This window comes from Anguilla rostrata, chromosome 13 (assembly GCF_018555375.3).
Source record: "Anguilla rostrata isolate EN2019 chromosome 13, ASM1855537v3, whole genome shotgun sequence".
NCBI classification, from domain to species: Eukaryota; Metazoa; Chordata; class Actinopteri; order Anguilliformes; family Anguillidae; genus Anguilla; species Anguilla rostrata.
The window spans coordinates 13,725,884-13,742,002 of record NC_057945.1 but is presented as its reverse complement, the minus strand read 5'-3'; the positions used below and the strand labels follow the sequence as shown (position 1 = coordinate 13,742,002).

The following is a 16,119-nucleotide window of genomic DNA, read 5'->3' as shown; positions in this document are numbered from 1 at the left end:
TTGCCAATCTCTGCTATTGATTCCGGAGAGTGCAGACTTGCATGTGCTCTCCTTAGCTACCACCTCATATCGCCCTGCACTTCTCAAGTTTCTCTCACAGACATGAGTCAGAGGAAGACCCTTCATGTGCAGATTAACAGGTATACTTGCAGATGCCTGGTTGCCCTGCAGTGGTCACCATATTATACAATGAGACAAGTCAACACAGGACAGAGAAACGGCTGTTGCAGCACTCTCTGTGGGTTAAAATTTTCAATCTGATTGCACTGCTGGCCACATCCAATCAGTGATATCATTATGGGTATTTTGGCTCAGCTATCATTGGAAAAATACCTGGTTTGACATCACTGATTTAGGCATGGCCAGCAGTGCAACCTAATAGAAGATTTTAGCCCGTAGGGAGCGTTGCAACTGCAGTTATCTGCCCTGTGTTGACTTACGGTTTAAACCCTCCCATTCCCATAGGGTGGCAACCAAATGGCTATGACATTGCCCTGTTGGGCTGCCAGCCAAAGTAGGCGCTGGCACAGTCTGCACTGACACAATTCAGAATCCACACTGCTGGAACGATCCATTCATTAGAATAGGGCTTTAACAAGGTTAGCCACCCAGCAGTCCTGAATTAATTCATTCTCTGTATACAAAAAATTGCATCAGGCCAGGTCAGAGGTGAAATTATGCATTGCCAGTGCAACAACCAATTTATCAATGCTTGGTTTGTCAAAGCAGGCTAAGAGCTATGTATGCTACAAGCCATCAGTCTGAATACAGGCTTGTCGCCTGGAAACTTTGATGCATGCTTTTTGGCTTCACTTTACAGCCAGAGAACCTAAAATTGGAACTGAAATTCAAACAGAGGATCAAAATAAACTCTGAGAAATACATACTCCTTATCACATGTAGGCCTACATCCCCTGCATCACCGATTGAATTTTTAGCACTGAGGGTGGCTTTACAAAAGCGTTCTGTGTCAATTCTTTAGACATATTCCTTTCAAAGCCAATGACAACTGTGTCCTGTTGCCCCTTGAGTATTTTCCCTCCTTTTCCCTTGTTTTAGCAGTGTATAGAGGTGTGTAGGCTACATAAGAAAAAATACATAATGACACATGTATTCATAATAAATCCAGACTTATATTCATAATTTGTATTATGTTATTGTGTATGATTTTTGCTTGCTTTTAATTCTGTAACATACCTACCAACAAAGGGACAACAGATGGAAATGAGCTTTTAGCTAAATTTGGTGCAATATATTTATTGTGCCCTATCCCTGTCAAATAAATACAATACAATATCTTCAGAACAGATGTTTATTAAGGCAGATTGGGGCAAACACCAATCAAGCTCGTGGCCTTTCTCACAAAAAAACCACTCTGTTGTACGTTTCTTAGCAACCTACAACAGAGTGGTTTTTGTGAGGAAGGCCACTAGCTTGATTGGTGTTTGCCCCCAATCTGCCTTAATAAACATCTGTTCTGAAGCTATTGTACACTCCATTGATACATTTATTCCAATACATTTTTTTGTACTTAAGTATAAGGTTAGGCATAAAGCTAAAGCAATGGCGAGCGAAACCACATCCTGTTTACTGCTAGCAATTAGATTAGCATTTCTGTGTCGAAAGCTTGATGGGTTGCTAATGATCTGGCATTCATAAATGGGGGAGGAAGATGCATCAAACCATCACTCGCTGGACTCTAACACAGAGATGGAAACCACTTTCTGAGTGCTCCCTTCCTTTCCACAGATCTATCAGAGATGCTGGCTGGTGTTCAAGAAGGCCTCCAGCAAAGGCCCCACCAGGTTTGAGAAGTTCTCGGACGAGCAGGCGGCCTACTACCGCCGCTCACACAAGGCAAGCGGCCCTCTGGTGTTAAAACACCTCGACACAAAGCAGGACATCGCAGCTGCTGTATGAGAAAAGGGTCTCTCGCTCTGTAGTTACTGAGAGAGGGTTGAGCACCAGAGGGACGAAAGGCATGATTTCTTCTTTGTTTGTTATGGTGTTTCTTTCTCGTTGTTGGGTTCTGATTTGATCACATCCACAAGAGGAAAAGCGGCTAGGTCTCAAGCCAGAAGTAACAGATTGTTGTTTTTGAACGCGTGGCTCTCTCGTAATAACTTCTGTTTCTTAGTTTTCGTCAAATGCACTTGTATGGCTAATTAATTGATGCTGAACAATTGTTTGATGCTTTATTACTGCCACCTGGTGGACCACAAGGATTGCGCATTGTGTTTGTGCAGTGATAAAAAAATGGGAAGGTCCAAAAACCATTTGTCTGTGAGGTCCTGAATCCTCTGTGTGAAGAGACGATGAGGCGTTTTGCAGGCATCTCTGTTCAGCACATCTTAGAATATTAATCCATGTCCTTTATTTAAATCAGAGAGAACCACCCTATTGAAGTCGCCTTTGACTTGCTTAGAAACTGTTTCTCTTATTGAATAACCACTCCTGATGCCAAGTCATGGCCGTTTGAGGGGTAGGCAGCAAAACAGCCATCATTTAATTTCTACCAATCAGAAAGAAAGCTACATTTTATTTTGTGAAAGGTTACTGGGTTATGGAAAAATGAAGGTTGCTGTCAGCATACCTACTCTAGGGTGATATGTATTTTTTCAAGATTACTCATATTTCTATCTACGAACAACTATGTATGTTTATATCCATATAAATCATGGAGTCATTAGTGTATAACCGGCAAGATGTATTGTTTAATTGCACACAGAACCTAAGATAATATCATTAAATCTCTGTTTATATAATTACTTTCATATAGTTGCAACTAATAGATGTTTTACAGAGAAAAAATTTTTTTTGACACATTAACACAGACATTTGTCCTTAAATTGCAACTTTTTGTCTTCGCAAAAGAATTTGGAGTTCAAGGAATTCAATGCTCAATTGACTCATAAAACTGTATATGATTAAAAAAATGGAACAATGATATATGTTGGTACATTTTTTATGAGTCAAATGTAAGGACACATGGATTAAATCCAGGCCAGAGTTTAAATCAGTGAGTTATTTTGGGGGAACTGGACTGATAATGTTGGCAATCTTATATCGGTTTTTATTTCAGGTTACAGAGCTGACTGACATCAAAAATGTAACGAGGTTACCAAGTGTCAAAAAGAAGCACGCACTGAGTGTGGTTTTCAATGACGACTCCTCCAAGGCTATTGCTTTCGAGTCAGGTGAGTGAATTATTTTAATGGCTTAAGGCGCTATCCTAGATGCATGATGGGAAATGCAGTTCTGCTCTGGGCTTATGGCATTCGGCTATCCCAGATTTAACTGAAGTGCCATTCCAAGAACAGAGACCGTCAGACTGCAGCAGCTCGTTGATGACAAGCCTCAGACTCCATCTTGTTACAGAACTGGAGGCCAACGAGTGGTGTAAAGCACTGCAAATGGAATGCCTTGAGTCGAAAAGTCGAGACTTAAACTTCGGGGAGCCAGACCTACTGGCAACGAGAGCACACAGAGAGCAGAGTGGTATGTACAAGCCTGCTGTTTAACAGGTGATGACGGAGGCCTGCTTTTGCAGGAACCTTCAAAAAATTATTGTGACTGAAGAAATTGATTGAAGAAATGTGAAAACAGGAGAAATTAGTACTGAGTAGTGAGGAGTTATTTATTTATTAGTTTATTAGGTCAAAAAGAGATGAAGAGAGTGAGTTCATTTTCCTTTCCATAAAATGTAATGAGGAACATTTGTGCAGTCTTTCCAAAGAAAGATTTTAGCCATCATCTGCAACCATTACTGACTATCCATATGAAGGAAATGCCAGCAGAACATTTTAAGTTTGTCATTTGCCCTTCACATACTATTAACAGAGCCGCCATGTTCTTGTGCAGAATCGTTTGGCTGGTTCACAACTTATTAAACAGAATCATATTTGTAAAACAAAAAAAAAGCAGAAATGGTGACATGTACCCCTGTGCTTGCATGGATTTTGACATTACAGTCAACAAAACATTAACAAAATAAAAGCTTTGAGCTTTGTGAAAAAATGTAGTAACAGAAGCGTTTTAACTAAATTATAATGCAGGATCTCTGTGGCGTGCAATTTAGTGACAATGTTTATACATTGCAGGATGGCTGACCATTTCTTTTCATATTTTAGAATGCATTAACATCAGAATCCGATTTATATTTAAAAAATGAAATTGTAGCAGTGACATCACATGACAACTATTTTGTATATTTACTTTGTGACATCTACCTCATTTCTTTAGAGAGATTCCATGTGTTCTTGATGCCATCTCGTAGCTTGGACGTACACGGGGAATGCCTTCTTCAGATTACCATGGAAACCATTTGCCTCCTTGACGCGCTCAGCCCTCACTCCAAAATCACGTCCTGGCCGTTGACAGCTCTGCGTCGTTATGGTCGAGATAAAACCTGGTTCACCTTTGAAGCTGGGAGGTAAGCAATTTATATTTATACCACCAAAAAAGAACCAAAAATGAATCGTCTAAACAATAATGCTACTGCTGTAGATTTTCTATATACAGAATGAAGAGGAATGTTTCCTTTATTATAAAAAGTGGAAAAGTACTGCTCCAGGGCCTGGGTTTTCAACAGGGGGTCCACAAAGGTACCACAGGCGGGTCTGTGATTGCAATCTGTCTGCTCATTTCCCCCCGGTTGCAATCTTAAACAACCCCCCTTTTGATTGTCAAAAAGCCTTTTTGTTTTTAAGTATAACCCTTTTTAACTTGTGATGGGGTTCCCCTGAAGGCCTTTGAGTCTGGATGAGGCTCCCTGGATGAAAACTGGTTGAACAGTAGTAGTATTTATATAATTTGCAATGTAAAAATGATCTGGTGCCCTACCGCTGGGGTAGCTGTAGGGCACAAGAGAATTTTTACATTGCAAATTATATAAATACTACTACTGATAATAATCATTGCCATGATGATCATCATAATCATAATAACTTTGTTTTTGCCTCTATCATGGAAACACTGAATAAGTAAATGATCTGTATCTCCTCGAGTGCAGCTTTTATGGAAGCTGTACCAGGCTCCTGTTCCCTTTCTATTCCGGGCGGTATAAAATTCAGCCACAAACAAGTTCAGCATTGTTGTCTGCGGGGGGAAAAAGATCAGTGTCGTATTAGTTTCGGTGCTCAAAAAGAGTCAGGGAGAGCGAGCTGATTTTCTTTCCCATTAAATGTAGCAGAGATAATATGCTCGCGGTCTTTCCAAGTCAAAAATACCCGCCATCTGCAGTGATTAGCCGTGATTTAGATACCGCTACAATGTTCGGGCGCGGGGATTGTGCAACAGATGGTTTCGCCGCCGAACATTTCCCCCGTAGTGAAGGTAAATCCTTCAGCTGTCTATGTTGGCTAAAATACCATTGACAGGATAACTTGCGGTGCACTGTACATCTCACATAGAGCAGGTGATTATTAGCATGCAGTGGTAATTTATGATGGAAGGATTCCTCTTGGGATAAAGATATCATATGAGCAGCAGAAAGAGCTCTGTAGGATTGTGAGAGGAGTCACATGGAAACTGGCCGATAAATGTAAATGTGACCGTGTGATTGCATTTGCAGATCCAGTTCATTACATTACAGGCATTTAGCAGATCCTCTTATCCAGAGTGACTTACACAACTTTTACATAGCATTTACTCGCATCTGTTTATACAGCTGGATATGTACTGAAGCAATGCAGATTAAGTACCTTGCTCAAGGGTACAACGACGGTGTCCTATCTGGGAATCAAACCTGTGACCTTTAGGTTACAAGACCTACACTACTACACTGCCGCCGTTCATGGATGAGCCCTGTGGTCTGGTATTGGATCCAGACCTTGTGCCAACTATGGCCAGCAGACCCACAGGGTGGTGTACAGCTGAAGCTAACATTGACAAGAGAAGAGAGGGTACCGGTGGGCCGGGCGTCCTAATTGTGCAATAGCGACCTGCACTGTTCGACTGGGTGTCTGCGGTCCACCAGTTGAGCTGCATCTTCCTCTGACTCATGTCTGTGCAAGCCCGACATGTGGACTGTGGTGTGAGGAGAAGTGGTGGCTGACATCATGCTCTTTGGGGGAGGATGGGGGAGGGGGATTTGGAGGGCACATGTTTCTCTGTGCTATCCTTAATTGATAGCATTGGTTGCAGCAACACCATGTCCCTCCGAGGTTGTGCCACATAGAGCAGGGGATGCATTAAAATTTGCATTGTTTCTTTCTCACGATGTACAACCTAGGGGGGGGGGGGGGCATATTTAAACCCATGTTGTCTTTCTTCCAGGATGTGTGACACAGGGGAGGGGCTGTTCACCTTTCAGACACGAGAGGGAGAGGCCATCTATGAGAAGGTCCACTCAGCAGCGTTGACCATCGCAGAACATCACGACTGGATGACTGGGACGTCCAAGGTATGGGAAGGACTTAGAGGGTGCCTTCATTCACAGTTTCCTAGAATACTTAAAAAAAGGATATTTCACCAAACGTTTGTTGGAAATGTTATGGCCAGAATGTAATTATGATGCAGTATAGCTAATATAATAATTGATGGATATCATAATAATCCATTCCACAATCCACTCCACAAATGCATTCTGATTCCATAGTATTATGGCATTACTTGATTTTTGTATGACCATAGAAAATCAAAACAATTTTGTAACTGGAAGTACAGGCTCTTGAATAAGTGAAATCAACATCTACAATTGTTGATGACAAAAGAATTATCATGGATCTCTTCTGAGATTAATTTATCTAAGCAACTGGATAAACAGTGGATAAAACCCAAGGCAATGAGATCTCTTAACTGGACCTCATTAAGATGCAGATAGATGGCATGTGAGTGATTTATTCTTTAGAGGGCAAAGTGATAACTGAGAATGCTGACTGTGTGGTTTCTTGCCTGAGGTCGCTGAGATACAATAGCCCTCTATTTTCTGCACACAGGCCTGGATTTAATCAACCTTTGTTCTTAACGGTTTTTTTCCCCTCTTCTTGCCCGTGAAGGAAAAAGAGAGGCTCACTTGCATTTATTAGTCAAAGTTAAGGATCCTGATTCGAATCCAGACCTCCGTGTTAGAAACGGATTGTCCGTTCCAGCGAAAAACGGCTCATTTTCCCCTACCGCAGAATGAGAAGACGACGGATCGGAGTGCGGCTGATAAGATCGCGAAATCGCCGTGCCGTCTGAGCGAGCGCTGGCCGTGCGTCAGCCGACGAGGAGGCGGCGGCGGCGCGCGGGCGGGGCGCTCGGAAGGTGAGTTAGCGCCAGGCCGTCGGTTAGCATCGCCCTCGCCCCTCAAATCCTTCCACTCTTCCTCCCGACTTGAGCAGCTCGTCCAGAACGAGCGATGGCGAGTTGCCATCATTGAGCTGAAAGGAAACGGGAAATGTCAAGTTGCATCTTTGCATTGCGGTGTAGTTTCAGCCTGTCCAACATTAGATTGATGGACCCACACAACTCGATGACATGGCGATTGGGCTTAGGGGCAGCCTCATTTCTGTTAAGACATTGTTATGAAATGGCGCCTATTGACGTAATTGGATATTCTGAATTCTGGATGAAAAACAAGGAATTGACTTGTGTATGCCATATGACTGTATGTTATAAAATATCTTAGTTAAAGGTCCCAGTGCTGTTACATGAAATCAATCAATGATTTTCTTTAAACATGTACTTGAAATTGAACCCCATGAAAAGTACCAGAACACCAGTTCAGTTACACACCTGTCATCATGCATATTGACAGGTCTGGTATGTCCAAACAAATATTTTATCACCATTATATTACCAAAAAAAAGGTCATTCCAGGTACCTGTTAATTCTGGTTTGTTATGTGGAGTCAATTACAGCTGTCTGGAGTCAGAAAGGTGCTGTGAAGAAATAATTTATTTTCTATTACTTATATGTTCAGTTGGAATATTATCATGTCATCATACAGCACACACCTGCACCGTTATTGTACTGAATGTGTGGTGATACTGTTCTCATCTTTTGCACTTTTTAGAGAACATCATTGAAGAAAACATCATTCCTGTAGAAGTCAAGGAGAGGAGGACTTGCAGATGAGAATGCAAATTCACCTCAAAGAAAAGACAGAAGAGAAACTCATCGAGAAGATGAGATTTGAAAGCACATTTATATTTTTTTAAATCGCATAAAACTGACGGAAGAAATTTTGGGTAACTGAGCTGAAATGTCCAGTGTTTCTTTTTATGATAAATATGAGCCAGATGATGCACCACTGATTTCAGTGACTTTGAATTTTAATGTAACTGATGTTGTTTTTGTTCAGCACACAACTTGCTAGGTATGTATGTAAGTTTGTAATGTTAGAAGTTTCATTGCAAACATACTGCATTATTATGTATGATTAATACACACATTTAAACTGAGGATTATAAATCAATAAGAATTAATTTCTATATATATATATATATATGAGAGAGAGAGAGAGAGAGAAAAGCAACTTCCTATTTTGTGTATATACTGTAGATTACCATGTAAATATGTAGGACATAATGAGATTTTATGTTTTGAAATTAACACAGGGGAGATTTAATCTTACCAGACAGTAGCCAAGAGTATGGTGCTTTTTCTTTAAAAGAACTGTTGCTCCACCAGAGTGTGCTAGTGGACTGAAATACAGTTGTTGTTGATAGAAAAATTCCATTGCACTATTTGTTAGAGTAAACTGGGCTGACTATATTTTATTAATTTGCTTGAAGTTACATCATTCTACATGGTGATAACATGATCATGGCTGTACCATACAATAAAACTCCATTCTCATGAGTATAAATATTTACATAAACTGAAATGAATGTCCATGTGTGTGTTGCATATCAACTGTATGTTTATTCATCCATCCATTTTATATACCGCTTATTCCTGATCCGTGCCATGTGGGGGCTGAAGCCTATCCCAGCATGCACTGAGCAAGAGGCAGGAATGCACCCTGTACAGGCCGCCAATCTATCGCAGAGCCCACACTTCATTCACACACACATTCAAGCAATTTAGAGTCTCCAATTAGCCTACCTGCATGTCATTGGACTGTGGGAGGAAACCGAAGTACCCAGCGGTAACCAATGTGGACACGGGGAGAACACGCAAACTCCACACAAAAAGCCTCAGTATTCAAACTCAGTACCTTTTTGCTGTGAAGCAATGTTGCTATTCATTGCACCTTTGTGCCCCTTCTGTACTGTATGTTTATTTAAATGTATAATTAGGTCATGCTACCAAATATTCTTTTATGTAATTATCACAAAACCATCCAGAACTTTCAAAGAAAAAGGTTTCACAACATTTTGGATTGATGTGGCTGTTCTTGCCTGCCAATACCACATGTCCAAGAATGTATTGGCATGGATGGGTGTAGCCTAATTTAATATTTTATTTCTTGGTCACAGTATGAAGTCCCATGCAGTATTTTCACGCAGTATTTCCTAGGGTAAACCGTTGTAATTTTTTTTCCAGAGCATTATAAACTGTCTGAAATTACATGTATTTCAATTGCTGCTTATTTAGTGAGACTAGAACAGCAGACACTGAAGTTATAACTCAAATTTGAATCACATACCATCAGCAGATAACATGTCACACACTACTTGTGAATGTCTCTGTCTAATGCCGTCTCCACTCCACTGCAGACGAGCACTCAGCTCCTCATGAACTGAAACACTCCTGTGGATGCATGAAATCACAAGCATTTGTTCAACCTCCCACCAGGTGGTTCAAAAAAAATTTTCCCCTGGTTGGGGGGAGTTGGCATTGCAAACAAATTTGATTTTGCTTTCATTTGGCCAAAAAAATAAATACATAAAAAAATCTATTTCAGAGGCAATTTCTGCAGTTCATTCCAGAATGTGTGCCAACGTATTATCCAATATTCCACAGGTCTCCTATCCCTTTCCAGTATGATTTATACATAGCCAAGGCAAACAAGACAGAAGAGAACAGGACTATACTGAGGCAGAACTGGTGAGCAGACATGGAGAGCAAAGGCAACCAAACAGCATAGACTTCTTCTCTGGTGCTCAATCTTATCTGAAAAGGGCCAGTGTGGGTGCAGGTGTTTGCTGTAGCCCAGCACTACAACACCTGATTCTACTAATTAACTAATCACGGTCTTCAATCAAGACCACGATGAGTAGTTTCAGTTATTTTAGTGCTGGGCTACAACAGAAGCCTGTTCCCACACTGGCCCTTTTCGGATGAGAGCGGACACCCCTGTCTTAGGGGATTTTTGTTTTTACAGTCTATCACACCAGTTGTTCTGGTTTACCAGTTATTGATGTAATGCCAGACATAATCTAGCAATTTACATACAGGGAAATGAATGCAATGTACCTGATAACTGCGAAGGTTGTAGCACTAAATATGATAGTGAACACAACCTGCGTGACTGGTTTTAAAGAGGTTAAGTGAGGTTATAGCTCAGGGGTGCCCAACCCAGTTCCTGGAGATCTACTATCCTCAAGGTTTTCATTTAAATTCTAAATTGGTGCACCTGAATATACTTATTAGCAGTCCAACAAGATCTTTAGTTGTCGAACGAGGTGTGCTTTGTTAGGGTTGGAGTGAATACCAACAGGATGGAAGATCTGCAGGAACAGCGTTGGGCAGCCCTGTTATAGCTGGAGATGGTTATGATGTACGACTTCAGAATCAGAATCATTCTTGTGGTCATTCACATGTTTTCTGTTCATGGTGCGTTCCAAGTATGTACATCCCTCAACAGCTTCCAGTATATTTGTATTACAGCACCCAGTAAAATCAAAATAGAATCATAGGTTGCTTTGCAAAGTGGTGCAAAGGTATGTACTAAAGGACAGGAGCTGTGCAGCCTGTGCTAGGTGAATCGAATATGCTGTCTGTTTATTATAGGGCAAAAAAACCACCACAAGTACTATCCATGCAGGCAGCAAACAAACCATAAGGTCTGTAACTACTTGAATTTGTGCCGTTTGTGGCAACATGTTTCTGGTTGTCAGGCAATTATGAGTGTTTAAGTTGCATTTAAGCTGCATTTTCTGCCTTCTGAAGGTTTGGTGAGGTGACTGACAGACAGTGAAAGCACAGGGTGGGAGGAAAGGGTTTCACAGGAGTGACAGGTAAGGTTCAGAACTGCAACATATGCAACTGATATCTGTACCTACCCACTCATACCACTTTAATCATATTATTTGTGCTGAAAATACTACAAAACCAAAAGTGTGATGTGCAGAATTTACCTGCATTATATACTATTTATAATTGTTCCCCAGCAGAATTATTGCCATGTTTCTGTTCCTGAACAGACAATTTACCATGAGTACATCAGTTGCATCAGTCACCTGTCTTATGACACTCGCTAGTTTCCTTCAGTACGTGTTTTTGTTTAGTTTGATTATTTATTCTTAATTTGTTAATCTCCATTTTTTTTTTGGCTCACTAAATTTGAATCCATTGACTCAACACTTGATTACAGGGCTGTGTGGAGCAGTTGTTGATCAGTGTCTTGGAAACTGGCAGTTAATTGGTCATTGAGAGCAGCTGTGGCGCATTTTCTCTTGTCCAATGAGGGTATGACGACACTCTTCCTGTTGGCATTAAAAGAGGCAGGAAATGCCACATCCAAGTTCATTTTCTGATCCTGCTATCTCTGCCTGTGCTACTCATGGTCACAGCTTTATTTCAGCTTGGATCTCTGCTGGCCTTTTAGGACATTTTGGTTGAGATTCATTTATTTAATTGTCAGGCCGATGGAGGATAAGCGGTAAGAGAATTGTGAAGCCGAGCTGCTTTTAAAGTGATCTGTTTTAAAAATACACGCATGCTGGGTCACCTGGGCTTGAGAGGCTAGCGTATCTAGACTTGGCTAATCGTTGCAGGTCATTATTACTTGCCTAAATGATTGTCCATCCCTGCAGGCTTCATTTGTTTTGTTTATTTTGTTAAATGTAAGCTCTGAAAAGCCTCCCCCCAATAGCAAAATTTCTATTGTTTACTGTTCAATTGAAAAATGTGTAAATTATAAAGAGAAGATCTCCAAATTTAGATCTATTAAATTGAAGAGGCAGAAGACATTTGTTTTATACACAATTTTTAAATAAAATTATTCATCCTTTCCTAATTATGTTGTTGGAAATGGTATTCGGACTCCTTCCTATGACCAGCTGGGGTTTGGGCATTGGGGTACGGCCTCATAGTGATTATATTACTGAGCAGAATTTTAACAGTGATTATATTCGCATAGTGTATGTTTAGATATAGTGTGTAAATGTGCACAATGTGTTCATTCACGCCAGGATATTTACCAATATTCAATTCTCAGACAGGATATTTGCCATGTGATAAGGTACCATGATTGTTTCCAAGGACAATTTTAAACGTGGTTATATTTTACACTAATCAATATTGAGTCCTCTTTCCAAGAAAATTAACCATGATATTATGTCTCAATATGATATTCACTATGATTTACCCTGATCTATTATGATTTAATAAGAATAAGAGTATTTAAGAAATTTTCATTATATTTCCAGATTGTAATTCAAATTAATTCCCCACCCAGATAGTTATCATGATTCTATTCCCAAAAAGCATATTCACCATGGTTTCCTCTGATTTACTGTTATTATATTCCGAGATGGATGTAAAATATAATTCTATGCTGTAAATAAGTTTCCTGGTCCATGGCAGGATATTAACCATGATACTATAGCTATAGAATAGTTACCCTGATTACCATGATTCTATTTCCAACATAAATTAACCATTATTATATTCCTACACTGTAATTCACACTGACACCCCTCCCCACAAGGATATTTACCATGATATTATTCCCAAATAGGAAATCTACCATGATTTACCTTGTTTTACCATGGTCCCATTTCCATACTATAATTCACATTGATTTAATTCCTCAAGGATATTTTCCTTGATTATATTCCCAGACAAAATACTTACCACGATTTACTCTGATTTACCATGATTTATTCTTAATTACCATAATTTGCTGTGACTATTTAACAAATAAATAAACAAATAGCCATGATTACATTCCCACATTGTAATATCTCCATCAAGGAGGTTATGTGATGATGTCCGTCTATTTGTGTGTCCATTCATTAGTCTGTTTGTCTCTGTCCGCACATACATATCTGATAAAGCAATGGAAAGATAAAATTTGTAGTGCACTTTCTTGTTCCCAAGAGGAAGAATTCTATTGATTTTGGTAATTATTTTTCCTACAGTGCCAGAGAGCCATGAAATTTGCTATGCACATTCATTTTCCCTTCAGAATAAAGCTGTTGATTTTAATGACCCCACAACCATTTCTCATGTACCACCGTCAGGCCAAGCATATTTTGACTAGATTGTCAAGATATTTGCTGTACACATTTATGCTAGGGGAGATGTTGTGCCTTGATGGAATGTGACTATGATTGTTCCCAACTGTAATTTTTCCCACCTAGGGCATTTACCATGATTCTGTTTCAGCGAAGGATTTTTACTATGATATAACCTAATTTACCATGATATACAAGAATTCCATATATTAAAAAAATGATTATATTCCCACAATATAATTCACATTGATTCTTCTTCCTGTCAGGGAAGTGAGGATTAAGTCAAATATGTTTAATTTAACTGCTAACTGCCCTCACTGAATACCAAACCCAGGTGCTTCAACAGTTAAAATATATCACTTACCTAAATACATTTATTTGATTTAATTTGTTAATTATTATCAAATATCAATTAACAATTAAATTGCCAAATTTGTTTGGCCGAGAAACCTGTTGGATCAACGTTTATCAAAATGTACAACTCACAACCAGATTAAAATTAAGAGATTTATTCAACTATGAGAAATATTCATTGTCTATAGATGATGGTTAAGTTACCTTAAAAAAACAACTAATGTTACAGACATAGACAAGTTGAAGACCCAAAAGAAATGAGTGAAAGGAGATACCAAACCACAGCTTGTCTCTCCCAAATTATCTCAAGCATATGCAAAGCAAAAATTCTAAATCCAACAGACCGCAGAATATTCCAAAAAATGGTTTCCTCATCTCCACCAGAATATTAATCATAACTATTCCCAAATAGGATATTTACTTCAATTTAAGAGGATGTACCATGCTCCTGTTGAATCATGATTACAATTCTCACACTGAAATGTGTATGATTCTGTTCCGAGGCAGAATATGTGTTATGATTACTTTGATTATTTAAAATTTCTAAGGATGGTTTACCATGATTGTGTTCCAAAAATGACATTGACCATGATAATTATTCCACACTATAATTTATATGGATTCATCTTTCCTGCTGCACATTTACCATGATATTTTCCCAAATAGGGAACAGTATATACTGTGATTTGCTGATTTTATTTCCAAAAAAGACATCAATCACATCAAAAGTATTACAGTGTATGCGTACATTAGTACTATTACTACATTGGATATTTTTCATGATTACCATGAAAGAATTTGATTTTGTTCAATTTATTATGTATTAGGTTATTTACCTCAGGTCAGATCAAGAGTTGAATCTATTTATGGGGCCCCAGATAAAATAAAAATAGGATAAACATGGTTAACAATCATGAATAAAGAAGCCAGAAAAATCCTCAATTTATTTTTAAATTGTTGAGTCCTCTTACTGGAATAAGAGGGAGCACAATTGAAAAACATTGCTTAAAATTATTTAGAAGACAAATTGGTATGATAATTACCAGATGGATGAAAATACATTTGAGGGAAGAAATATATATATATATATAAGGTAAAGTATTGCATGATGCAGGTTGACTTATTCAGACAGTGAGTCCAGCTGGTCTACTGCTGGGATGGTGTCCAGGGTCATTTGTGGGACAGCTGGTCATGTGACTGAATATGTGCTGACATCACTCAACCATATGATGACTGGAATGGAAGTTCCATTGATATGTTCTCTGAGACTAAGAAATAATAGATAATGCCTCTTGAAACTAGTAAATAATAAAGGCCCTGCATTGCTTATCTCAACAAGGGACTCAACGATTGACTCAACACTGGATTCTGGTTGGTAAAATTTGGGATGCTGATTGGTGGAAGTACTTAGAGTGTTCTATACAAGGATCAATGCAACAAAAACCAGCTGGTGCCTTAGCAGTTTGTTTTCATCCTGTCTGCAGACACATTTGAGATAACATTAAAAGTTCCCTATTTACTTGTGATAGACTGTTTTAATCTCGCAAAGCTTAAAAAGGAACACAAAAAGAAACGAAAAACAGAAAAGTGCCAAGTTGGCTAGAGTTGCGTTTGGTTTATTAAACAAACAAAAAACTCCAAAAAAACTAATTCCAGGCTGGTGTAATCCAAACACGCTGGAAATGTGAATGGGCCTCTCGAGGGTGAGGAGAATTTATACTGATTTTGCAATGTGAGAGTTTGTCATTTCAATTTTGTAAGAGGGAAATGAGGTGACAAATCATGACAAACCCTGTTTTACTGAGCGATTTCCAATCAAAGGCATTTTTGCAGTTTTCCAGTTCACAAGCAGAACCCCTGGCTCTGCAAGTTACTGCAATATGGGTTAAGATCCTGGTCATTGAAAGCCAGAAATTATTCAATTTAGCATGTTTGCATGTTTTCTGTGGAATAGGAAACCTGGTGATCGGGATTGACTGAAGTTACATCAAAGACATTTTCATGACAAAGCTTTTACTATTCTGTTTAACAAGTATTGTTTGTGTTTGCGCGCGCTTGCATTCGTGAGTATGTGCACATGCTTGCGAGCATGCGTGAGTGCGTGCGTGCGTGTGTGTGTGTTTGTGTGTGTGTGTGTGTGTGTGTGTGTGTGCTTGCATGCATGCATGCGTATGTGTAGTACTGTTATCATTGCACGTGGCCTGTAGCTTCTGAGATATTTTTCTAGGTTGTGAATTCTGTTCATGGGAAGGTTAGAGAAGGATTTTCTTGTAAAACCTGTACTGGGGGAAATAAAATGAGAAGAGTAAATATACACTTAAACATAATTGCCTGGAGTGTGAAATACAGTTATGACCAAAAAAGGGAGCATAATGCTTTATTCAATTATGGCAATGAAAAGATCCTGCGAAGAACAAAGACTGAATAAGTC

The 16,119-nt window shown here is 39.2% G+C and overlaps 2 protein-coding genes and 1 long non-coding RNA gene across 22 annotated transcripts in view; 2 read left to right on the top strand and 1 right to left on the bottom strand.

Moving 5' to 3' along the window:
• Nucleotides 1–2,966: 2,966 nt before the first annotated feature.
• On the top strand, nucleotides 2,967–8,985 carry LOC135238173 (docking protein 5-like). 2 transcript variants are annotated; one of them, XM_064305888.1, is made up of 6 exons: nucleotides 2,967–3,197; nucleotides 3,379–3,498; nucleotides 4,243–4,432; nucleotides 6,277–6,403; nucleotides 7,122–7,248; nucleotides 8,000–8,985. In XM_064305888.1, the coding sequence occupies exons 1-6, from the start codon at nucleotides 3,050–3,052 to the stop codon at nucleotides 8,059–8,061; spliced, it is 774 nt and encodes a 257-aa protein (XP_064161958.1). In that variant the 5' UTR covers nucleotides 2,967–3,049; the 3' UTR covers nucleotides 8,062–8,985. The 2 variants fall into 2 exon arrangements, with proteins under 2 accessions (XP_064161958.1, XP_064161957.1); XM_064305887.1 differs by lacking the exon at nucleotides 8,000–8,985 and having other exon boundaries at nucleotides 7,122–7,668.
• On the bottom strand, nucleotides 3,624–10,084 carry LOC135238174 (uncharacterized). 3 transcript variants are annotated; one of them, XR_010325032.1, is made up of 6 exons: nucleotides 9,966–10,084; nucleotides 9,578–9,681; nucleotides 7,808–7,865; nucleotides 6,880–7,364; nucleotides 6,307–6,443; nucleotides 3,624–4,425 (listed from the first exon to the last, which is right to left on the bottom strand). It is a non-coding gene; the product is annotated as an uncharacterized LOC135238174 (long non-coding RNA). The 3 variants fall into 3 exon arrangements; XR_010325030.1 differs by lacking the exon at nucleotides 7,808–7,865; XR_010325031.1 differs by lacking the exon at nucleotides 7,808–7,865 and having other exon boundaries at nucleotides 6,307–6,451; nucleotides 7,016–7,364.
• Nucleotides 10,085–10,541: 457 nt separating this feature from the next.
• LOC135237140 (twist-related protein 2-like) overlaps nucleotides 10,542–16,119 on the top strand; it is a 29,435-nt gene continuing 23,857 nt past the window's right edge. For 3 of the 17 annotated variants that reach the window (XM_064303927.1, XM_064303925.1, XM_064303926.1), the window contains exons 1-3: nucleotides 10,545–10,707; nucleotides 11,044–11,111; nucleotides 11,468–11,755. The gene's annotated coding sequence lies outside the window, so the exon portion shown is untranslated. Of the gene's footprint in view, nucleotides 10,815–11,043; nucleotides 11,112–11,467; nucleotides 11,756–16,119 lie in introns of all 17 variants that reach the window. The other 14 variants (XM_064303934.1, XM_064303932.1, XM_064303929.1 and 11 more) reach the window with 13 other exon arrangements.